The sequence below is a fragment of the Strix aluco genome, chromosome 2 (genome assembly GCF_031877795.1).
Source record: "Strix aluco isolate bStrAlu1 chromosome 2, bStrAlu1.hap1, whole genome shotgun sequence".
NCBI classification, from domain to species: Eukaryota; Metazoa; Chordata; class Aves; order Strigiformes; family Strigidae; genus Strix; species Strix aluco.
The window spans coordinates 130,989,425-131,010,422 of record NC_133932.1 but is presented as its reverse complement, the minus strand read 5'-3'; the positions used below and the strand labels follow the sequence as shown (position 1 = coordinate 131,010,422).

Genomic DNA, 20,998 nt, shown 5'->3' with positions numbered 1-20,998 from the left:
GTGATAATTACTGATTTCTTTTTTTTTTTTTCTCCCCAGTTTTTTTACTTGCATTCTTGTAGTTAAACTCTGTCCTGTTCAGGTACTGACCCTTAAGAAGCAACTTGTCCTCATGAAATCAATAAATGTTTTGGTATGGCCTATGTATTTAAACACCACATCCTTGTTTTTTACTCTACCATTAACAGCTTTGTTGGTCATTCGAATAATAGGTGACATCAATGTTTCCAGATGCAAAATGCAATATTACCTACCATCGTATTATTATTGCATTTCACCCTGTACAGAAACTAAATACATGTGGCAATGTATCTGGCAGAGATGTAAATATCATAGACCAAAATAATTTCAGTGGGTGGGGTATTAGTTAATAATAAAGAAGAACATATATGATTTTTTTTGTGTACGTGAATCTATTCCCCTTGTTTTCCCTCCTGTAAATCCAACTTGACAAAATCAATTTAAATGGGTGGATATTCAGAATCAATGAAACAGTGTTTGGGGCAACTTCAGTAGTCACTAAAAATGCTTACTAGGCTCTACTTGTGAATGCTCTTATTCGTTTCATTTATTCATACAGCAAGCAGGGAATGTGACGTATCAGGTAATAAATGAAAAAGTCCAACATGTTAGTCATGATGTAGGAACTCCAGAATATAGCTCTGAAGAAGATCTAAAAAATGCTTGTCCATTCTTTTGCCCCAGGGCAGATCAATTCTATTCGAACTGTTCCTGACATGTTTGTCTAATCTGTTCTTTAAAACCTCTCATTGTGGAAAGCCAACAACTTCTCCAGGTAACTTATTCCCTCACCGATAGAAAGTCTTCCCTGATGACAAACTGGAGTTTCTCTAGCTGCAGTTATAACCCACTAGTTTTTGTTCAGTTCACAGTAAAACAGTTTATTCAGTCCTGTTCCAAAAAGCACTTAAACGTATGTTTAACTAGTCATATATAATAAAATGAGCTTCCCGTTTCTCTGCCTGTCTTTCGCTCTTTTAAAATTACTTTTGTGACCTGCTCTTCCTCAACAGTGTTGTCATTTTAGGTAATATGCCCATGTAACAACAAGTGCTGGGTCCTAATGAAAAACCTGGTCTTTTGGGAAAGAAAATATTTAGTTGGCTTAGACTCTCCTCAAAGGAGCTGTACTTAGAGGTATGGAGTATTTTAGTTTCCAAAACAAAAAGTCTTGTGGCACTGTGGAAGGCAATTCATCTTGACAGCACAGGCACTATGTATCTTTCTGTATCTACATGTATATAAAAAAATTTCCTGGAAACTACCCTGCAAGATTTGTTTATTAATGAAAACACTAACTCAGGATTCGGTAACTGCAGGTTTTAATTCCTTGCTCTTCTGGGTACGTCTTGAAGGACTGTATGTGAGGTTTGAGAGGAGAACTTGAGAACTGAGTCACAAAAGGGAAGTGGGAATTATAGTGTCTGAGGTATTTCACTGTGTCCAGATATCAGTTAAGGACCATATCTTATGGTGCACTGCATGGGAAGAAATTGTTGTCCAGGATTAAGGTCCACAAAAAAGAGAACACACCTATAAACTAACAAGTAATGAACTCCAGAAATGGGGCAAGATGTCGTTCTCTTAAAATCTGCCTCATTAAGACATAGATAACTTATTCCGATTAAGGTTCAGGACCACGATCATTTTTCTGTAAATAAGACCATCACTAGAATTGTCTTGCAACGTGTGTAAAGGCACTGCTGATACAATTTTCCTTGTGAAGAAGTTATTTGGTTAGTGTGTTTTCCAAAGATGTGGAAATCCATATTCAGCTCCCTTCTTGACCAGAGAGGAGCTGATAGTGCTCTTCTCACCCATGAGAGTGCACTATGCATTATGCCAGCAGGTATTACTTTGCTTTTTCTTGTTGGGATGTTGCCAATTTATATGGGCTAATTAAATATTTATTGGGACAGAGTGCTGACACATGACTCAGTAGCCTAGAGTTTATAATTACTACTGCTCTGATGAGTATTAAAGTATAGCATATCTTGTCATCTTTGGCATACCCAAGGGTGGAATCATCAGTCCCCAGCAAGTGTCCAAACATCAGTGTTGAAGAGTCATAGATACAAAGCCCTTCTCCCTGTTTTCTCTCAACTCTTTTCAACCTCCACATTGTTGCCACCATGTATATGCAAATATGGAAGGGGGAGAATTTAACAGAAAATATTAAGAACTCCAAAGGGCTAGAATGTAAGGCACTGTCACAGGAGCCATATGTTCATTGCTCTCAAACTGCATTGAGGGGATTCAGGATGCTGCGTTCAGCAGGAGGGCTGGTGGCATATAGGGGAGGAGATACCTGAGCAGGTTGTGAAGTTATGCCAGGAATATGTACTTTGTGGATGCTGATGGTGCTTAGGCATTGAGCTGATTGATATGGTACAGACAAGCTCATTTGGGAACAAGCAAATGCCAGGTAGCTACCTTGAGAACATGGTTGTGGAGAGCTGACCCTACAAAGATAATGTGCCTTTGGAGTTTCACAGGATCTCAACTAGTTTTAAGCTGAGTCATTTCAAGTCACAGTAATAAAGCACCCATATTGGCTTAAACCAAGCAACAATTACCTTGCCCTTGTACCTGACTTCCAGCAAGGGCCAGGAGCAGATGCTTAGGGAAGAGTAAGAAAAGGGCAAGGCTGTATAATGGGTGCTTTAGCTGTTTTGCAAGTCTAATCTTAATTTGTTTGGACTAGAAGCACAGAAAGTGCTCAGTGCTGGGAAACTCAGCATTACCTTATTTTGTAAACATTCAGCATGGTATTCACCTCAGCTAGCATGCTGACTGGGGATGTGTCCAATCTGCTGCTGAAAATCATGAAGACAGGGTTTGTTTGTAATTTTGCCTCTGCCAAAGAGCTTCATTACTTCTTTGGAGCAAGCTTTATAAGACCAGTATTCACAGCTTGAAAGCATTTTCTTGAAATTAGGGCTCTTAAATTGTCTCTATTGGAGAGATTTCTTTTCACCCCTAGAAAATGTAAGATAGGAATTCAGCTGGAAGTGGTTTAAATTCAGGTCTTCCACTGCTCAGAAGAGTGCTCTCACCCTACCATGTTCCAGATAAGGCTGGGGAAAGGCACTCTCCATCTCTGCTGTTAAAGCTTTGCAATTGTGCAGCTGAGTTAGTGGGTTATGGAGTCTGAGAGCAGGTTTGTAGGTCTGAGCCTGGCCCCTCAGCTTAGCAAGTGGTCACTTGCCTGGGAAAAAGCATTCTGCCCTCACAGGGCTCTGCATTGCGTTAAACAGTCACTAGATAAAGGATGCCTCTCGATTAAATGTTGTGTGCATAGATACAATTAAAACTGTGAGATGTTCAGAAAATACAATAATGGAGAACATAAAAGTACCTAGATGGAGGTATCCATCTGGTAAAACAAAAATTGAATTGCTCTTTAGCTATGACAATAGTAACACTGCTTGAAGCTACAGGCTTGTGCTCAGCTCCAGACACTCATTAAAAGACATAAATTTGCCCTTGTTTTAACCTCTATTTTCATTAGTTTGGTCTCCAGTGCTACTTATTTCTGGTCAGCAGTGTTTTGACCTTTATTCAGATGGAAAATTGAGGTGAAAGAAAAGAACACTCTGCTGTCATGCTTACATATAAATCTGGTAGCCGAAGGTCTGCTTGTCCCTGTATCATAGCATGAAAAGACTATTTACTTATAGGGCATATGGTGCAGATACTTCTAGCATATTGAACAAGAATAATTTGCAATTACTGTGCAAGTTTGGTCATCACATACCAATCTCACATGCACAGCCTACATTCACTGCAGTGTGATATCATTGCTTTAAGATGGTCCCCAAAGATTCCAGTTCTTCATTTAATTCCTGTTGTTCCATGCATTTCTTATGTTTAGAGGCTCATTTTGCAGAGAGTCAATTGCAGAGTGCAAAATGAATCCTATTTCTGCTTGCTTCAGGAATGTCTGCTATCCTTGTACCCAGCTATTATAAACATTGTAATTACTTCTCTGTCCTTTAAGTGCTGGCTTGTTAAAAGTTCCAGTAGTAAAACCCTTACTTAAAAATTATTCTGCCTGGAGCAATTATCAAACCATTAATCTGTTTCACACTAACAGCTTGTCTAAAAAACATGGACCTTCAAGACCCTTCTATATGTGCCTATTAAAATTCAGTCTCTTCTCTGGAGTTTTGTTTGTTTTCTCTGTTTGTAACTGGCTACAGTTTAATGTGTATGGCTTGGTTTACTCCCAGGAGCCAATTCTGATTCTGTTTAAGTGATTATACTTAATATGCAAGAGTCATTAGGTGTGATCAACCATAATGTTTCATTAGAAGGTTTCAAAACATTCAGATTTATGTGTCTGTTTCTTCACTAGATTTAGCTCCTACAGTATACATTTATCTGATCAAATGCAGTTTGTGTCTGTGGGTTGATTTTGTACCAGAGCCAATTCCCTTGTAATTCTATTTGGCACTAAGTTCTCCTTCAAGAAGGCAGCAGTCTTTTTAAGGGGTACAGTATAAGTGACATCTTGGTTTGTGTTTTGCTAGTTGTGTTTCTTTTGCACCCAGGGATGTGTAACAACCATAACAAGATAATCGTTTAACAATACTGAAGCTTGGCTTCATGTTGTTTTTTTTTTTTTTTTTAATATACAATAACTTGGCAATTTTATTTTCTGTGCATTAATAAAGTATGCTTTACGTGCGGAGATTATTTTATACACTTGCCTTCTCAAATGGTTTGACTAATGTTTAGAAATGGGTAACTGCAAAGACACTGTGTTATTAAAAACCTTATTTATGACTAGCTGCAGCTAAATGTCTTATCCATACTGGGTCTCTATTTATAAATTTGTTATTTGTTCTGTAGCTTGTCAATAACTTGAGTGCCAGTGCATCTGTTAAATGTCACTTTAGAGTTGCTTCTGAGCGTGTTTTAATCTGGTCAGGCCAATGTTTCCATTTTAAACCAAGTTGTATGTATGCAGAACAGTGTCATCCTGTGGACAGAAATGCTCCAGCCAGAGTGCAGTATTCTGGCCTCCACATCCCGCATCCCTACAGGAGAGTTTTCTGATGAAGTTGTGATGCCGAGAGCAGGGCAACATGCACGTCGTGCCACTCTCTAAACAGACAATTTCTGTCCCACTGGGCAAATCTTGGAACTAGACATTGTTCTGCTTCTGCTATCTCCTTGTGTTTGCATAGATTTAGACATGCTCACAAAAAAAGACATTTCCTTTGTTTCCTGTCACTTTTATTTTAATATCACCATCGTATTGGTGTGCCTTGTCTGATAGGTTCTTTCTGACAGGGAGATTTGATTTAGTTTAATAATTGTTTATTTAGTTTAGTAATTGTTTTCTACTGACATTGGTGGGAGGGGGAACAGAACTGGGATCTCAGCATTAAACTAAACCAGATCAGCAATGATGAAAGTCACATCCACCACAGCAGGTTTATTTGTTTTTATTTTTTTTTCACATTTATATAATATGCCTATCAAACAACCTCTAGGCAGTTTTCTGATCTGAGATTTGTTATTACATCTGCAAAGGATTGGGAGCAAGCCAGAACAGCTGCTAGGGACCAGAAACAATAATTTTTCCCAATGAAAGTTTGCCTGAATATTAACCAGCATACAAAATTAGACAAACTTTTAATTAAGCAATGGGTCTCTATTGCGATAAGCATTGAGGTCAGACTGTTGTGTAAATTCTACTTCTGTCTATCAAGGTCAAAAATGATAGATCTAGTAGTTAAAGATACTGTGAAAATATTACTTAACAAAAAGTTCTTGCAATTTTAACATATTTTTTCTAAAATAATTTTTCTAAAAGATGGTGTGTTTTAACAAGAGCATACCAGCATAATCTGAAAAAACTACCTGCATAAAAATACCAGAATGTCCCAACAGGCTTCTACCACAAGTTAGCAGTTGCTCTGAAGAGTATGTGATATAATTCATTGTTTCTAATAAGATTCTGAGAAGTTATATTTTAACCACCTGCAAAAACAAATACATCAAATCTTTAAAATATAGTTCTTTGCCCTATAAAACTGTAAGAGTTCTGTAAAATTGATATTCAGGGACGAATGTACTCTAGTTAAGTTTCACTCTAAAAATATTTCAGAGTGATTTGTCTCACTTACACGTTTATTAACTCTGATCATTCACCAATCTGAGCAACTAAGCAAGAGAATTCTCTGCCCTCCGCGTGCAAAGGACACAGGTCTCCATAGAGAGGTTTAAGAGCCCATTATATATTTCTGCAGTCTACCAATACTTCTTTATTAAAATGCTTCTTAAATAGTTCCCAAGAATAAAGAAAGATATCACCCCAAGACTTCTGGATCATATAAAGATCACCCTGGGAGTGATTTCTTGGATAGGTGCATATATCTTTGCTCAGTAAGATAAATATATATGAAAGAGAAAACATCCTTCCTGCTTTGTTTAGTTTTTTTATAAACTGGGACAGGTACTTGCAGATTTTAACAAATAGTAAATACAATCCCAAATGTAACAACCTGGGAAATTAAAGGGAAGATGTCAGCTTGAAAATATCATTTCTCTCCACATTTTTTATGTATAATATAGTTACAAATAACACGGCTAGAACCACAAGACTATGCATTTTTGGCTTGTACAGTTTACACATTTGACTGTGGTTAACTATCACCCCACTTTAATCTGTAACAGGCTATAGTGAAAGTGTCCCTGTTTTAGAGAAGAGACAATTTACTGCTTATTTGTCATTATAATATTTAGGTGGATCATGAAGAAAGCATTTGTCTATATCTTCATGTACTGTGAAGGAGTGAATTTCACCCCTAGCCATTCCCTTCCTTCTTGAAAAGAGCCTTTAGGAGCATGTCTTTTTTTTCCTTATGTAATCTTGGTCCATTTACCCATCCAAATGGCCTTGTAGAGAGATCATTTTCTAGGCTTATTTCTCTAACCATATTTTCCTCACTGTTGGAAGCCTCTGTTGTCTTCCACCTTTCCACCATATCAACACCATTCTATTTCTCTTACTTTTAAGGGCTGTCATGGCATGTCTCCTCTCTGCACGTTTACTCTTGTACTTCTCTAGCGATTGACCTCCACGTCTGCTTCCTCAGCTCTTCATGACATATTCAGTGAGGAACTTTCCGGGTATTGCCACTTCCAGTGTACAGGAGATCCTCAGAAAGATCTGTGAGACTATCATTTCATATTTAAAATTGTCTTTTGGCCCAAAAGAGAGTTAGTTGCAGCCATAGCAATCATTCCTGATATGACATTCTCCTCCTGTTGATCAATATTGTCTCACTATTTGCTCACGTTTCTCCAATTTCTGTCATCTTGATCCAAAATGAACAGTTTGATGGAGCAGCACCCCCATGTAGCAGCACAGAGATGTAATCTGTGGCTGGATCTGCAGTCTCATGTCTCTGTCAGGTGCCTATTACCCCCCAAACCCAGAAGACTAGTTTTACAGATGAGTTGTGAAACTGAATTTTTAATATATCTTCAAATATCTCATGTTTAAAAAATGTCAGGTCAGCTGAATCTCACGCTTTCATCACAATGCCAATGGGGAAAAATGGTTGACCCCACTAAATGGCCCTCTGTGCCTGTGAATGATTTCAGCACTTCAGCCTCTGCTTGGCTGATACATGTAACTGCTTCTGCTTTTCTGTCAGGAGGTCATCCTTGTTACTATGTAGTTATAATCCCAACAGTGGTGTTCAGTTCATTGCTGCAGCTGCATAAAATTTCTTCACTGGAAGGACAAACTAAAGCGATGAAGGTTTCCCAGGCCATCCAATTCTTTGCGGAAGTGTAGGGGAGCCTACCTGCTTTTCTGAAATGATGTGCCCTGTCACTGTATATTTTTGGGTTTTTTTAGCTCAGCACTTTCAGGTAGTCAGGGTGTCTCTTTCTGAGAAAAGACAAACAACTGCTGTACAAGCTGCAAAAAAATTAAATTAGGAGTAACAGACATAGAGGATCTGAAGTCTACTCAGATGAAGGCTTTTGGAACTCTGGTGGAAACAGCTAATGGTAACTTTTAAATCGTTATTCTTTTAATGAACCACTAAAAGAAGTTTGATCTGTGTGTTGTGGAATTTGTTAAGTACAACGAGAAGGACTGAAAGGATCTTCTAAGAGATTTCAGGTCATTCATTACGTCAGACTGGTGTTTTGTGTCACACGTTTTTTGGTGTTGTGGTCGTTTGTAGAAAACCAGAGGTAACAAAACAGACAACTTTGTCTCTTCCTAAGGAGTAGGAAGATTCATGACAGACATATGCCTCCACTTATGTAATCAGTATTCTTTGTTTGAGATTTCTACTTTTTTTTTTTTGACAGTAAATGATCCCAGGGTACCCATATTTGCTAGGTCAGCAACAAGACTGTAACTAGAGCTTTCAGTATTCAGGATGCTGACTATGTTGCTGTCTGAAACAGTCCATCTTCTGCCATTATGGGTGTATTAATGCTGTTTCTTAATTCAGTATAATTTTATTTCTTAGTTGGCTTCCTTGCTTTTGTTTCCACCTGGGGAATGTGCCTGACACACACACATATCTTTACACTCAGAGTGGACACTTCTGTTACCTTTGAGGATTAGAATTGTCATATATTGCTCTTCTCTTGCAATTTGTGATGATCTCCTTGCCCTTGGACAAGGACCAAAAACCTCCTTATATTGATTCTCCATCTATTGATGGAGAGCCATCACAGGGAGGGGAGGACTGATCTGGTATCCTTGCTCAGTGCTGAGAAGAGGGGAGTGCCACAGCTTTCTGTTCAAATTGTAGTAAGCTTGGAAAAACAAGAGAATTTGTGCCCAGCTTCACAGTGTTTTGTTGCAGCCCAGCCAAAAGACAGTGAGGGCTTGGATTGTCTTTGTGAATTGTCACCAGGGTCTTGGTCACAAATACATGGAATAAGATTCCTAGTTAACCACAGCTAAGAAAACAGGCATTGTGATGTTTCCAAACTGTGAAGTGACATCACTGATCACAGATACTTGTCTTAATTGTAGAAACTGCTTTTTTGTCAGTAACCCTGAAAAGTGCAATGTTAGAATTGTCCATTGCTGTTCGGGGTACCTCTTGTGAATCCTGTTTTACTAAGTACTTCAGAAACAGGTATTAAGAAGATAATCTTTCTTCAGCTTTGGTTATAAGCTCATGAAATGCAAAGCTGACTTCGTAGTAATAATGCAATAGGTTGTAAAGAACAGGCTGCATATAAAGAATAGCACACAGCACTGCATGCTGTTGACGTTAACAAGCATCACTGTTTTTATGAGGCTTCTGAATACAACCAGAATTGGAATTTGAGCCCCTGCTAATGAGAAGTGAGGTTGTGGTGATTGGGGGTGTTTCAAGCAACTATTCATCAACAGTGAAAATATTTGAAAATATTTTCATATGTTTTTCATGTGATATTCCTCTAAGGCTATATGTACACCTCTATCCAAGTCAACCACCTTGATGGTAGATACATCCCAACAAAAAGGAGAAAGACTTATCTAAGCTGCCTAGACACATTTCAAATGCATAAAGTGGCAGACAGCTTTAGTGAGAGGTGTTGCAGAGTCAGAGACAGTTTTCATGAGACTGAATTTATTGCCTCATTCAGGCTCCCCTTTTGATAGTGTCATCTGGACCTTGCTGTCAGTGAGCTGTGACAAGGGCACTGTTTCTCAAGTAAAGAAATATCAGCTTCAGCTGGCAGCTCTGGAGGATTCCTGGTCCCTGTAGAAACCCAAGGGGGACACGCATGAACCATACGGGCTATGTAATGTAGTATGCATGGCAGGAGCATTACATGGCTTAGGAGACTTCCTCCCTACCACCCTTGACATCGTCGGGTACATGAGGCATTTTCTCCTTTCTCACTATGCAGTTGATGGTGATGTTTATTTAATACAGTTACAGTTGCCCTTACATTTCTATGCTTCTCCAACCGCAAGCTCACAGAACCTGAAATCCCTGCGTGGTCCATAATTTTTTAATAACCTCAGTCAGTGGCTAGTGTTAACAGTCCTTGGAGTTCTCATATAAAAGGACAGGTTTTTGCCATCTCCATTAGGCAGTGGCAGATTCTTATCCAGCATTTAGCGCATGACATTTGTCACAAAGTAAATTGTCTGGCAACTCCATGGAGCCTCAACCTTCTGCAAATATTTAGGGAATGTTTGTTTTCCCTTTCACTTTACATCATTGTCTGTTTATTAACATCTAGGGAGCGTGATGACATATTCTGCAGTTTAATGACCTGAGTCATTCCACTTAACTTACCTTTTGAGCCCTTTTCCTTTTTTATATATCAGTGCAAAGAATTTTGCAATGCTCTGTAGGAGTGAAGCTGAATGAAGAGAAATGGCACTGTGTTTTGCCAAAGGTTTTGTTTAGCTGCAGTATTTTTGCATGTCAGCATGAGTATATATGATTGTGTAGCTCAGCAGCCATGACTTAGCAAGGCAGCCTGCCACTGTAATGACAGCCGCTGCTTACTTCCTCCCCCTGTGGCTCTGGCTGAAACAAATACTCTTGTATACCAAGGTTTAGGATGCTTCAAGCAAAACTATCTCAAGAAGTAAAAGTCGTTACAATATTCCCCAGGGTTCTGATTTCATGTTTTTTGTTGTGGTTTTTTTTTTTCTTTTCTTTTCTTGCCTTTAGTACTAGCTTTATATCCTTGCATTAGTGTAAAACAGCTTTGGTCTTCCTAAGTATCACTTTATGACGTATCAGTCCTTTTCTCAAAATGGGACTGGTTTTATTACTGCTATTGAGTAGATTGACTTAAATTCACCATTTCTGGCAAGAGCGGGCACAAAATTTCATCTCAAATGAAATGTGGGTAGTTTCCTCCTCTGTAATTTCTCTGGAGGTGTGTGTAAATAGGGAAAGACGTGTGTGGGCCAGTGGTGGAGACAGGAGACTAGATTCTATTCTTGGATTTGCTATGGACCTGCAGTGCATCATAACATAAATCAGAATTCAATCACATTATCTGAGTGACTTCTTATTTAAATGTATTTCCTACAAGGTTATCATGCAGTACCTAGCGCTGTTGGGTTTTTCTCCGATTTAGAGTTGTTATAATTATTTTTTTCTTTTTTTCTTACTCTAACATATTACATGTAATTTTTATAATAAGGAATAATATGATCAGAAACAAAAAGAGAGGTGCTTGTCATAGTGAAAATATACTGCTAGAGCTTGTCCTAAATTGTGTGTGGTAACACACATGCACACTCTTATTCTGAGAACTAAGAGGGATACAGTCCTCTGAAAGCAATTGTCGTAGCTCTCCTGACTGAAGTAGAGGCTATTATAGTTAGCAGTAAATGAAGAGCTGCCCCAAAGGCCAAAGCAGTCCATGGGAGCCACTACACTAGTTCTTTTCCATCAAAAACTCTAACCTTACATGCATAAATGCCCTATTATCTCTAATCTGAAGTCACTCCACGCCAGCTGCATGGAACAATGGTTACCGAGCAGTTCCTCATCTTGCACCTTAATATAATTGTTATTAATTAATACAGTCTCTCTCATTATGGTTGTTACGGGGAACCAGATAAAAATGCAACATCAGCAGTTAGGTAACTGCAATTTAATTGAAATGGGTTCATTTGCGGGGGTGCAGAGCTGGGAAGGGTGAACGGGCAAGAGCAGGCTCCACTATGCTGCACAGCTAGCTGGAGGTAGGGAGGAGAAAGGCCACCCTCAGCCCCTCTGTTCCTCCCATCATGATACCATTTGATTGCCTTGATTTGTAAAAAGAATTGAGGCAACTCCTTGGAGGCCCCAAGAGTTTAGGAATCAGCTCTGCTCCTGGATAAAAGTGAAGTCTAGCTCATCATGTGCTACACCAGTGTGTGTGAAATGTGGAAACTGCTCTGTAATATCCTCCTGGCTTGGAGAGCACTGCGGTGATTTACTTAAATGTTTTGCATCTCTGCAGCAACGTTTGCTGCCACTGCTGCCTTAAATCTACTATAGCTACGCACCTTTCTGAAGAGTCTAGTGCTCATTTAATTTATTTCTGGTTTTTAGGGGAAAATGCACTAACTGGAGACTGTTACTGTGTAGGTCTCCTGTTAAGATCTTGACCTCAAGCCATATGACTAGTGTCCTAAGGGGGACCACTGAAGTAGCAGTTTGAGCTAAAGGGCTCTACATATCCCTGGGATTTTTGGCACACCCAGCACTGAGGCCTGGAACTGGTAGTGCAATTCCCACACTGTGCTGTGAACATCTTTGGAGGGAAAGTATATTGGTTTCAAAAAGAATTAAATGTGAAAAGAACAATTAAACAATATTGTGTTATTGTAGCAACCAAAGCAGTTGGGCTTTTTTTGTTGTTGTTTTTTTAAAAAAAAGCCACACTGATGCAATAAAAAATGACACAAGAGAATAAATGTATCGAGTTGTTATGGCAACTGAAATATGTAGGTTGGAATTTATGTATCCAGAACTTCTATGTAAGTAAAATAAACATTATCCTTTCTAATTAAAATATCATGCAAATATTATTTATTTTAAAATTATTAGTCATGTTTTCTGTTACAATTAATGACTTTCTGTTTTCTGTTTCCAAGTGTTTGCATTTGCTTCCAGCTGTGGTCTGCTTGTATTTTCAGGGCAAGATTGTGATTTCACTAATATGGGCTTAAATGTGGAGGGAGTCCACTGCAGCTAATGAATAAACTGTATGCAGATGGGCACAACTGGAATCAAACCATGTGCTTTAACGTGTTACTCTTACTGTAGCTGACCCCTCTGCTTGGAGGGGCTTTTGGCAGGTGTCATCACTCCATGCTTGAAGGGACCTCCTTGCCACCACAGCACCCTGTCTTTCCCCCCAGCTTGACACAGTGCACATGGAGCTCCAGAGTCTGTTTCTGCATACATCCTGCCCTTTTCAGCTGTAAATTTAGCTTCCAAGATGTTGTATGATAGCCAATTCTAAATGAGCATCCATTAATTATGTTCAGCATTTTAATTTTTCTTGTCCTTTTCCTCCAGCCTTCAGGAGAATTCAGTAATAGCTTCTGCTTTATTTGAAAGAAATAGATCTTTAATATACCAAATTACTCTTCATATTTCATCTTCTTTATGTGCAGCAAAGTGCAGACTGGTGACTGAAAGGTAGGAAATGGGAAGAATGATCATCAGGATCTGACTGAATCCCAGTGAGCTGAGGGAAATGCATTTATTTGTTTAAAGTTTTCATCTCATTCATTCTGATGTTCAGTGGTGTCTGAATTTGCCCTACAGCATTTGGTAACACTGCAGAGAATGTTTTGGAAAATAGTCTGTCAGGGTAAGAACTCAGCCATACCTAAGTTAATTGTCTCCATTTCTTATGTGGATAGCTGCCTGGCAGGCAGCTACAGCAAGGGTGGGTCTTTGCCTGAAAACTGTAGCCAGTCTGTCCAGTCTCATGTTTTGAGTCTCATGCTCATGCCTCTGAACGGTGAATCATTCATCTCTTAATCGTTGCAGCAGGGTTCATCTTTGAAATGCTCTTTTTGCTCAGTTTTCCTCTTTACCACGTGCAGCAGGGCAGCAGATCCTTCCAACCATCAGTATTTGGTGTGCCAGGTCTGAGCAGGGGAGAGACTGTACCCGAGCAACAGCCCTTGAAGGACTTGTGTTTTCAAGGACTCTGGTTGCTGCACAGTGCCATGGTCCCTCCCCACTGCAGGAACCATCACACTTGGCAGAGTCCACCACTGTGTGACTTTAGTGACCCTCTGCTCCCTGGAAAAGGAGGCACAATGAGTGCCTTGGTTTGCACCCCAGCTTGAAAATAAAGCTCTGCACAGGTGACACTGGAGATGGAGACTGGATCAGCAAGATGAAGCTCCTGGGTGTGTCTTCTGGTCAGTCACAAGGCTTGAGTTTGTTGTGCCAACAGACTCCAGCCAGCTTCATCTGAACTCTGTCTGGGAGGAGAAAAACTGAAGCATAAACTAGTGTCTCCTCCCTGCCTGAATTTCTTGCTTGAAAGTCAGTTGTCTTGCCCCAGACCAGAGTCACAATGCACTGGATAATTGTGTGATATAGATAATCGGGTTTGAGTATAGGCTTTGTGTTAGCCCAGCCAAAGCAACTACTGAGTAACTGGTAGCTTGAGTGACAGCTTTTAGATGGGTGGTCAAATCTGTGTTGGGGACGAGCAAATGCAAAGTTCACTAGTGTCATTCTGACATCCAGAAACACTCTGAGAGCAAGACTTGCTTTTGGGAGGGTGGAGCAGCATTAAATCAGATCCTGACCTTTCTGAAACACAAGCCCACAGCCACGTAATTGTTCCTGAGCTCTAACACCCTTTTAAGTCTGTCATAAAATCTTCTGAAAGGTTGAATCCATATTAGCTAAAGTGGAATCATAAAAATCCTAGGGTAAAATAAATATTATTGTGATATTTATGCTAACTTCTAAATAGAATAATTTTTTAAAAAAATTCAAACACTTGTGCAATTTGTACAGTAGAATCCATGCCCAAATATATATTTTGCTTTCCTCCATTCACATTTACTGGTCAGATTGGGAAGACTGGTGCAAAAAGAACTGTGGTGACATTCTTACAGGGCATAGCTATGAGACCTTGTAGCAATCTGTAAAATCACCCTGACTTGAGACAGCTGCAAAGACTGAGCAAGTGCGATGTGATGTGGGGCAAACCTTGATGTCTTCAAACAATGAACCAGAAACCCTAACGTGGAAATAGAAACAAAATCCTTTCTGACGGCTAAATCATTCGACTGGGGATACTGAACTATGCTTTTCTAAAGGGCTTCAGAAACACTTAATTAGGCACCTTCTTTTTTAAAGGATTTTGTGGACAAGAAGAGAGATCTGCTACATTATTTCAGGACTGGAATTTAGGCCCAGCTGAGACGAATGAAACTCTGCCTGGCTTCTGTGGGATTATATTTCTGATTTTAGCTTCTAGCATGGCCTGCTCTGGGATTGTCTGAGTTTTCAGTCATCTGTGATATCGGTGAAAGTTAATTCCTGCCAAAAAATTTGCTGAATGACATTTCTTCCTGTAATAAGGACTATAAGAGGCATAGAAATAGGACTAGCAGGGTACAGAAAGAAGAAAACACATCTTATGGTTTCTAGGCTTATTTCTTTGCATGGCACTGCACGAAAAACTCTTCAAGTCCCCAGCGATGCTTTGACCCTCACAGACTGTCCAAGATGTACAACTCATTTTTTTTTTTTTTTTTTTTTTTTTTTGTAGTTTAAGACTCTCAGTAGTAGGAGCCAAAACTGAGATGCTCACAATACATTTAGGAGAGCTGTCAGCTCTGCCTAGGTACAGCAGAAAGGTGCAGCCCTTGGTGGATGGATCACAGACACAGAAGGTGTTCTTGCTGTTGCTGGCATGTTGTAAAGGTTGAACTTGACTTGAGTCCAGTTTTAGTTCACACATGGCTTGAGCAGAGTGCAAGTGGGGTTGGCTGTACCCTGGCGCAGAGGTGTGCTGTGTTCTTTGCTAGCAGCAGTACCCAGTTCAGCTCAGGTTGCTTCCTATTTCAGCATAGCTGCTAAATGAATTAATTTACATCAGTGTCCTGTAAAATGGGTAATTCCAGCATATATCATGTTGCATTTTACTTCCCCCCTGTAGCTTTTTAAATAGTCTAATGATTTTTTAAAAAATGCTTACATTCAAAAAAGTTAATTAAATAAAAGCAGTATCTCTCAGCAGTGTATGTTCCTGGGAGCATTTGATTACCAAGATGATAGATTTCTTGACAGATATTGGCATCCAAAAGTTAACAGATCACTGTTTTTTATACCTTTCTGCTCTTAATGTAAATCATTTGGGGCAAGCTGCCATTTATCTACAGGATCTCATGGGACTGCAGCAGAGCTACCAATTCGTGAAACAGAACCCCAAAAGAGGTCTCAGATCGGCTTCTGTTTTGAATTTCTCTCTCTAAAAGCACACAGGAGAGCATTCCCTAAACTGCTGGCTGTAGGAGAAGGTGCATTAGCTCTAACCCTAAGGCAGTTGCAGATTTATTTAGGCTCGTGGGCTGTAGCTCCCCCATGCTCCCACCGGCACTCCTGGTCCCTTTGCAAAACTGATCAGCATTTTCTAGCCACGAAGGGGTATATGTGCCCTGGAAAATATACCGTACAGGGTTGTGTGTAAATAAATTCAGAGTCCTGGCAGCAACCTCCACAAGCATGGAAGAGCAGAATAATGTTTGCATGTATGTTTTTTATTTTTAAATATTTTTTATATTGCCAGTGTTGGGCCTCACTCCAAGAAGTAAATGTGGTAACTGTTGTGGATGGTTACAAGTACCTCCTATTGATATATTAGGTATAAATTCTGGAGCCGTACGATAGACTAGAGAATTCACCCACTGTTGCAGGATTTGGCTGCTGTAGGAAGACCTCCTGTAGGAACTCTTGGAAACCCCATATGCCATAATTGCCTGCTCCCTCTGGCTGGTTGCTGGCTCAGACATGAACTGGAACATGCTGCCTGCTGAAAGTGGAACCAGTGACAAGTCTTTCATAATTCAAAACTGTGTACTTTGGCAAAAAATAATCAGCAAGAATTTTGTTGATGTTTGACTGTGACAATTGTGCGTGTCCTAATAAGCTACCAGAAAGTTGTGTTATAAGCACAGAAGGGCTTTTCTGAGCACTGTTAAAATGAGATAAAATTAACAAGGTATCTAATGTGATTACTATTTTATTAATAAACATTTAAATAATGCTCTAAGTTTGCACAATGAGAGAGACATTGCCCTGAAGAGATTATGGTCTAAAGAGTCCCTGTTAATTAAAATCTAAATAGATTAGCATTAATTATACACAAAATTGGAAGATCACTTTTAGTGTGATCTATGATTCTCATGGTTACTACCCATGTGAACAAAGTTACCAAATGAAGTTTTAATCTGCTTTTGCAACATTTGCTTGTAAAACCTCTTCTCTTTATCTGACCAACTTGAAGAGCATAAAATAATATTTTCTTCTGTGAAGAGGAAGACAGAGTTTTTCCAACTACCAGCCTTTTAGATACAGGGGTCTGATAAAAAGTGTAGACTTTTGTCAGTAGTTTTAATTCAAACTTGAAGTAATTATTTCCAGAACCTTCTGCAAGGATGTATGAGCATGGTGCATGTGCTCCACTGCATTCGTACTGTGTGACCCTGGGGCTGCCAGTTCTGCTACTCATGGTGACCTGAATGGATCGGGAATAATGAGGTGTTGCTAAAATCCTCCTTTTGCATGAGCAGGCAGCTTTTGTATATAAAGTGTACAAATAATTTTAGACACCGTAAAGGAAGGATTGTATGTAATCAAGAATAAGAAAAGACTCATATCCAAGAACACTAGTTTTTAATAAATCTGTCACAATGCGCAGCAAGTGTCCTTTTTTGCCTCTTGCATTATAGAGTCCTGTTTATTTCATAACACAAAGTTAAATGACTATTGGTTTTCAGATGGATTGTTAATGTATACTTTGTTCAAGTTTGGGAACCATATATTATTCTGCTAATGCTTATTGAACCTTAATACCCTGGAACAGAGAGGTGTTCCAGATACATTTACTTCTACTTGGTCTGTTTGTACACTCCTAATGTCCTTGGTTTGCTACTCTTCACAATTAATCTGTGACCCATTTCCCTAAGGAAAACAATTGGAATGTTTCATAGCAACTTATGGCATTGTTTTATGGTCTTTCAAAATTTTCGAGTCAGCTAATGGTGAAAAATTTGAGGGAAAAAAAGTATGTAATATATAAACAAACTAGAGTTCCAGTTTTGCAGCTGCACTCATTTGATAAATGCTACCATACAGTCATAGTTTCTGCTGAAAATTGTCAAACCGCTTTTGAGAAGCTGCAGAAGCTTAGCTCCTTTAGGACCCAGGGAGAGTTTGCTCTTGATTAGAGCAAATAAATAATATATTGATTTACATAGTTTATATTGTTGCCTGTAAATAATAACAATGGAAAACACTTATGTCATGTATTCAAAGAAAGCAAAGACAAAATGAAAATTTGTATCCATGCTTTTTAGCTCCTTGTAAAACCAATTTTCCCTTCCTGAAAGAAACACTTAGGGAGTTGCTTGGATTTTCTGTAGGCTCTGAGGAAGATCATAGAATCACAGAATCATAGAATGGTTTGGGTTGGAAGGGACCTTAGAGATCATCTAGTTCCAACCCCGCTGCCACGGGCAGGGACACCTTCCACTAGCCCAGGTTGCCCAAAGCCCCGTCCAACCTGGCCTTGAACCCTTCCAGGGAGGGAGCAGCCACAGCTTCTCTGGGCAACCTGTGCCAGTGTCTCACCACCCTCACAGTAAAGAATTTCTTCCTTATATCTAATATAAATCTACCCTCTTTCAGTTTAAAACCGTTACCCCTCATCCTATCCCTACACCCCCTGATAAAGAGTCCCTCCCCATCTTTCCTGTAGACCCCCTTTAAGTACTGGAAGGCTGCTCTAAGATCTCTCTGGAGCCCCAGCTCTGTCAGCCTGTCCTCACAGGGGAGGTGCTCCAGCCCCCTGATCATCTTTGTGGCCTCCTCTGAATGTAGTGAGATGCAAGACCTGGGTTCAGTTCCTTGCTGTCCTGCATAGTTTTGGCTTGGTTGCCTTGCTATCTCTTCGTCCCTTCCAGGTTACAAATGGGGGATATGCAACACCATTTGGTGACAAGAAACAAGGCAAAGGAATGCATGGTTCTCTGTGACAGCAAGCGTGTTAAGCTAAAACTCTAGAGAGGACATGCATGGAGTCCTGTGTGCTCAGCCCCATGTAGTGCTGAGCTGCTGGGCCTGATCCAGCATTTAAACACATTCTTTACCAGAGCAAAAGTCTAATGCCATTGGTTCCAGTGAAGTTAAAAGCACGTGTCTAAGTAGTTGCCTGGATTGGGGCCAGCATTCAGTCATTTGCTGGATGGTGCCCTAAATAAACAATCTAGTATCAGAGGAGAAAACATTTGAACATGTGGATGTGATTTGGCTGTTTCTGTGGCACTGGTTTGTTGTTTTCTAAGTTGTGCTGGCAATGGTTGGTCTGTTTAAAATGCTAACAATTTCTTGCCTATTGTGTTAAAATTGACTGCCCTTCTGGTGCGCAGGCTAAAAAAGGATGGGTCTAAATCACTCATGGTGTCTGTGATGCTCAGTGCTGACAGATACAAGACACTGTACTCTGAATTCACTCTGCTTTCCTGTTCATGCTCTTGCAAAGTGCCCAGAAGTTTTGTGAAACCGAGTTAGTGGCAGTCATCATGTTTCATTCAAAGGCTAACTCTTCAAGCACATTTTTGCAGGGCAGAGCGTTGTAAATAGAGATGTCATTTATAATATTTATTGTCTTAATGCAAAATTTACAATAATGTGTTAGATTTCCAGCAAGAAAATTGAAAAAACAAATATAGCCTTTTACTATATCTTCTATTAAAGATATTTGAAAAAATACTATGTGTTTTATGAGGGTTTTCTGTAAGCAATATAAGGTTAAAATCTGTGTAAATGAAAGAAAGGTAACAAAAAAGGCATTTGAATTTAAAAGATTTGCAAATATGGCTAATACACAAGCATGAAACCTTTTCAAAAATATGTCATTTAGGAGAATGTAATGAATTAGAAGTGAGAAATCAGGCCAGGTAATTCAGTTGCTTCTGTAAGAAGATCTTTTCCTGCAGCTACTGCGGATGAGAACCCCATTACTGTCCGCAGGCCTTTTTGGCAGGGCACTGATTTCCTTCCTTATCTCTATGTTCTGATGCTGAGAGCTGCAGAGCACCTTGAATGCCTTCTGAAGTCAGCTAGAGATTATGATAAGAATCATCTTGTAGATTTAGCCTACTAAGACTTTTACAGACTTCCATGAGGGCTATAAGATTAAACCCAGAAATTTTTGCATGACAAAACACTGAGGTGAAAATCTTATGTATGATCCACCCGATATTTATCTGAATTCAGGCTACCCTTTTGTACATGCATACTAATCTTTACATTTAAGTGTAATAGAATTATAATGCACATATCTCAGCTGCTTTATTTAATTTTCCCCCCCCCTCTTTAGTCTGCAGCTTCCAATGGATCAGAAGGATCTGGACAATGTGGTGAACACAATAAGGAGAATCAGACTTTTGAAAATTATGTGGTAGACATGAAGACAAAGGTATGGTCCACTCTTTTGTGATGGAGAAAGAAATCATTATTTAGTCAAGTTTTGCTGGAGGTGAAATGTGTAGAATATATTGAATTTGAGCTCCTGCAGTCATTTTTTTGCTGCTTAATGACTGCATGTACATTACCACATTCAAATGAAGTTTATGGCTGCAATTTATTGCTGTATGTTACTAGCCCTGTGCATTTTCTGCTGTTCTAGTCAGGATTTACTTTTTATTTTTATGTAAAAATGTTATTAATATCGATGATGGTTCTACAGGTTTGCTGATCTCAAGGTGGTTTCACTTCAGTGTATTTTTGAAGTCTGAGGTGTTGCACAGTTAGTAAATTTTATTCAAGGTGTTTTCAGTCTCCCAGTGTGCATTGTAGTTTATTTTTTGTCTGGAGTCAGTATGGAAGTATATGAATGTCAGCAAAATGACGATTTTTCTATGGGCAGTCTAATGATACCTACCATAAAACTACACTGAATAGTACACGAAGCAATATGACTTCATGGCTGTGGCAAGGGGGTATGTTACACTTCTCTTTCTAACAGTCTCGCTGCTTGCAGTGGTGAAGTTATAAGTGTTTCATTATAGTATCTCCGTTATTTTCATAGGTTCACAACTTGGCTGGAACAATTCTCTTGGGCTTAGATATTATTATGTAGACTTTCAGCCTTGAAGTCATTGTGTATTTTTTCTTTTCTATGTGAAAGAAAATTATTAAGTTTTCTTTTAATGTTAGCAAGCTGGAAATATGATGAAAAGGAAACAGACATTAACTGAGTTGGCATGCTT

At 39.3% G+C, this 20,998-nt stretch overlaps 1 protein-coding gene across 11 annotated transcripts in view; it reads left to right on the top strand.

The window, feature by feature from the left end:
- DLG2 (discs large MAGUK scaffold protein 2) overlaps positions 1-20,998 on the top strand; it is a 1,053,560-nt gene that overhangs the window by 130,164 nt on the left and 902,398 nt on the right. For all 11 annotated transcript variants that reach the window (XM_074816343.1, XM_074816342.1, XM_074816341.1 and 8 more), the window contains one exon: positions 20,107-20,205. In XM_074816343.1, coding sequence (XP_074672444.1) covers positions 20,107-20,205 — 99 coding nt within the window. The remainder of the gene's footprint in view (positions 1-20,106; positions 20,206-20,998) is intronic.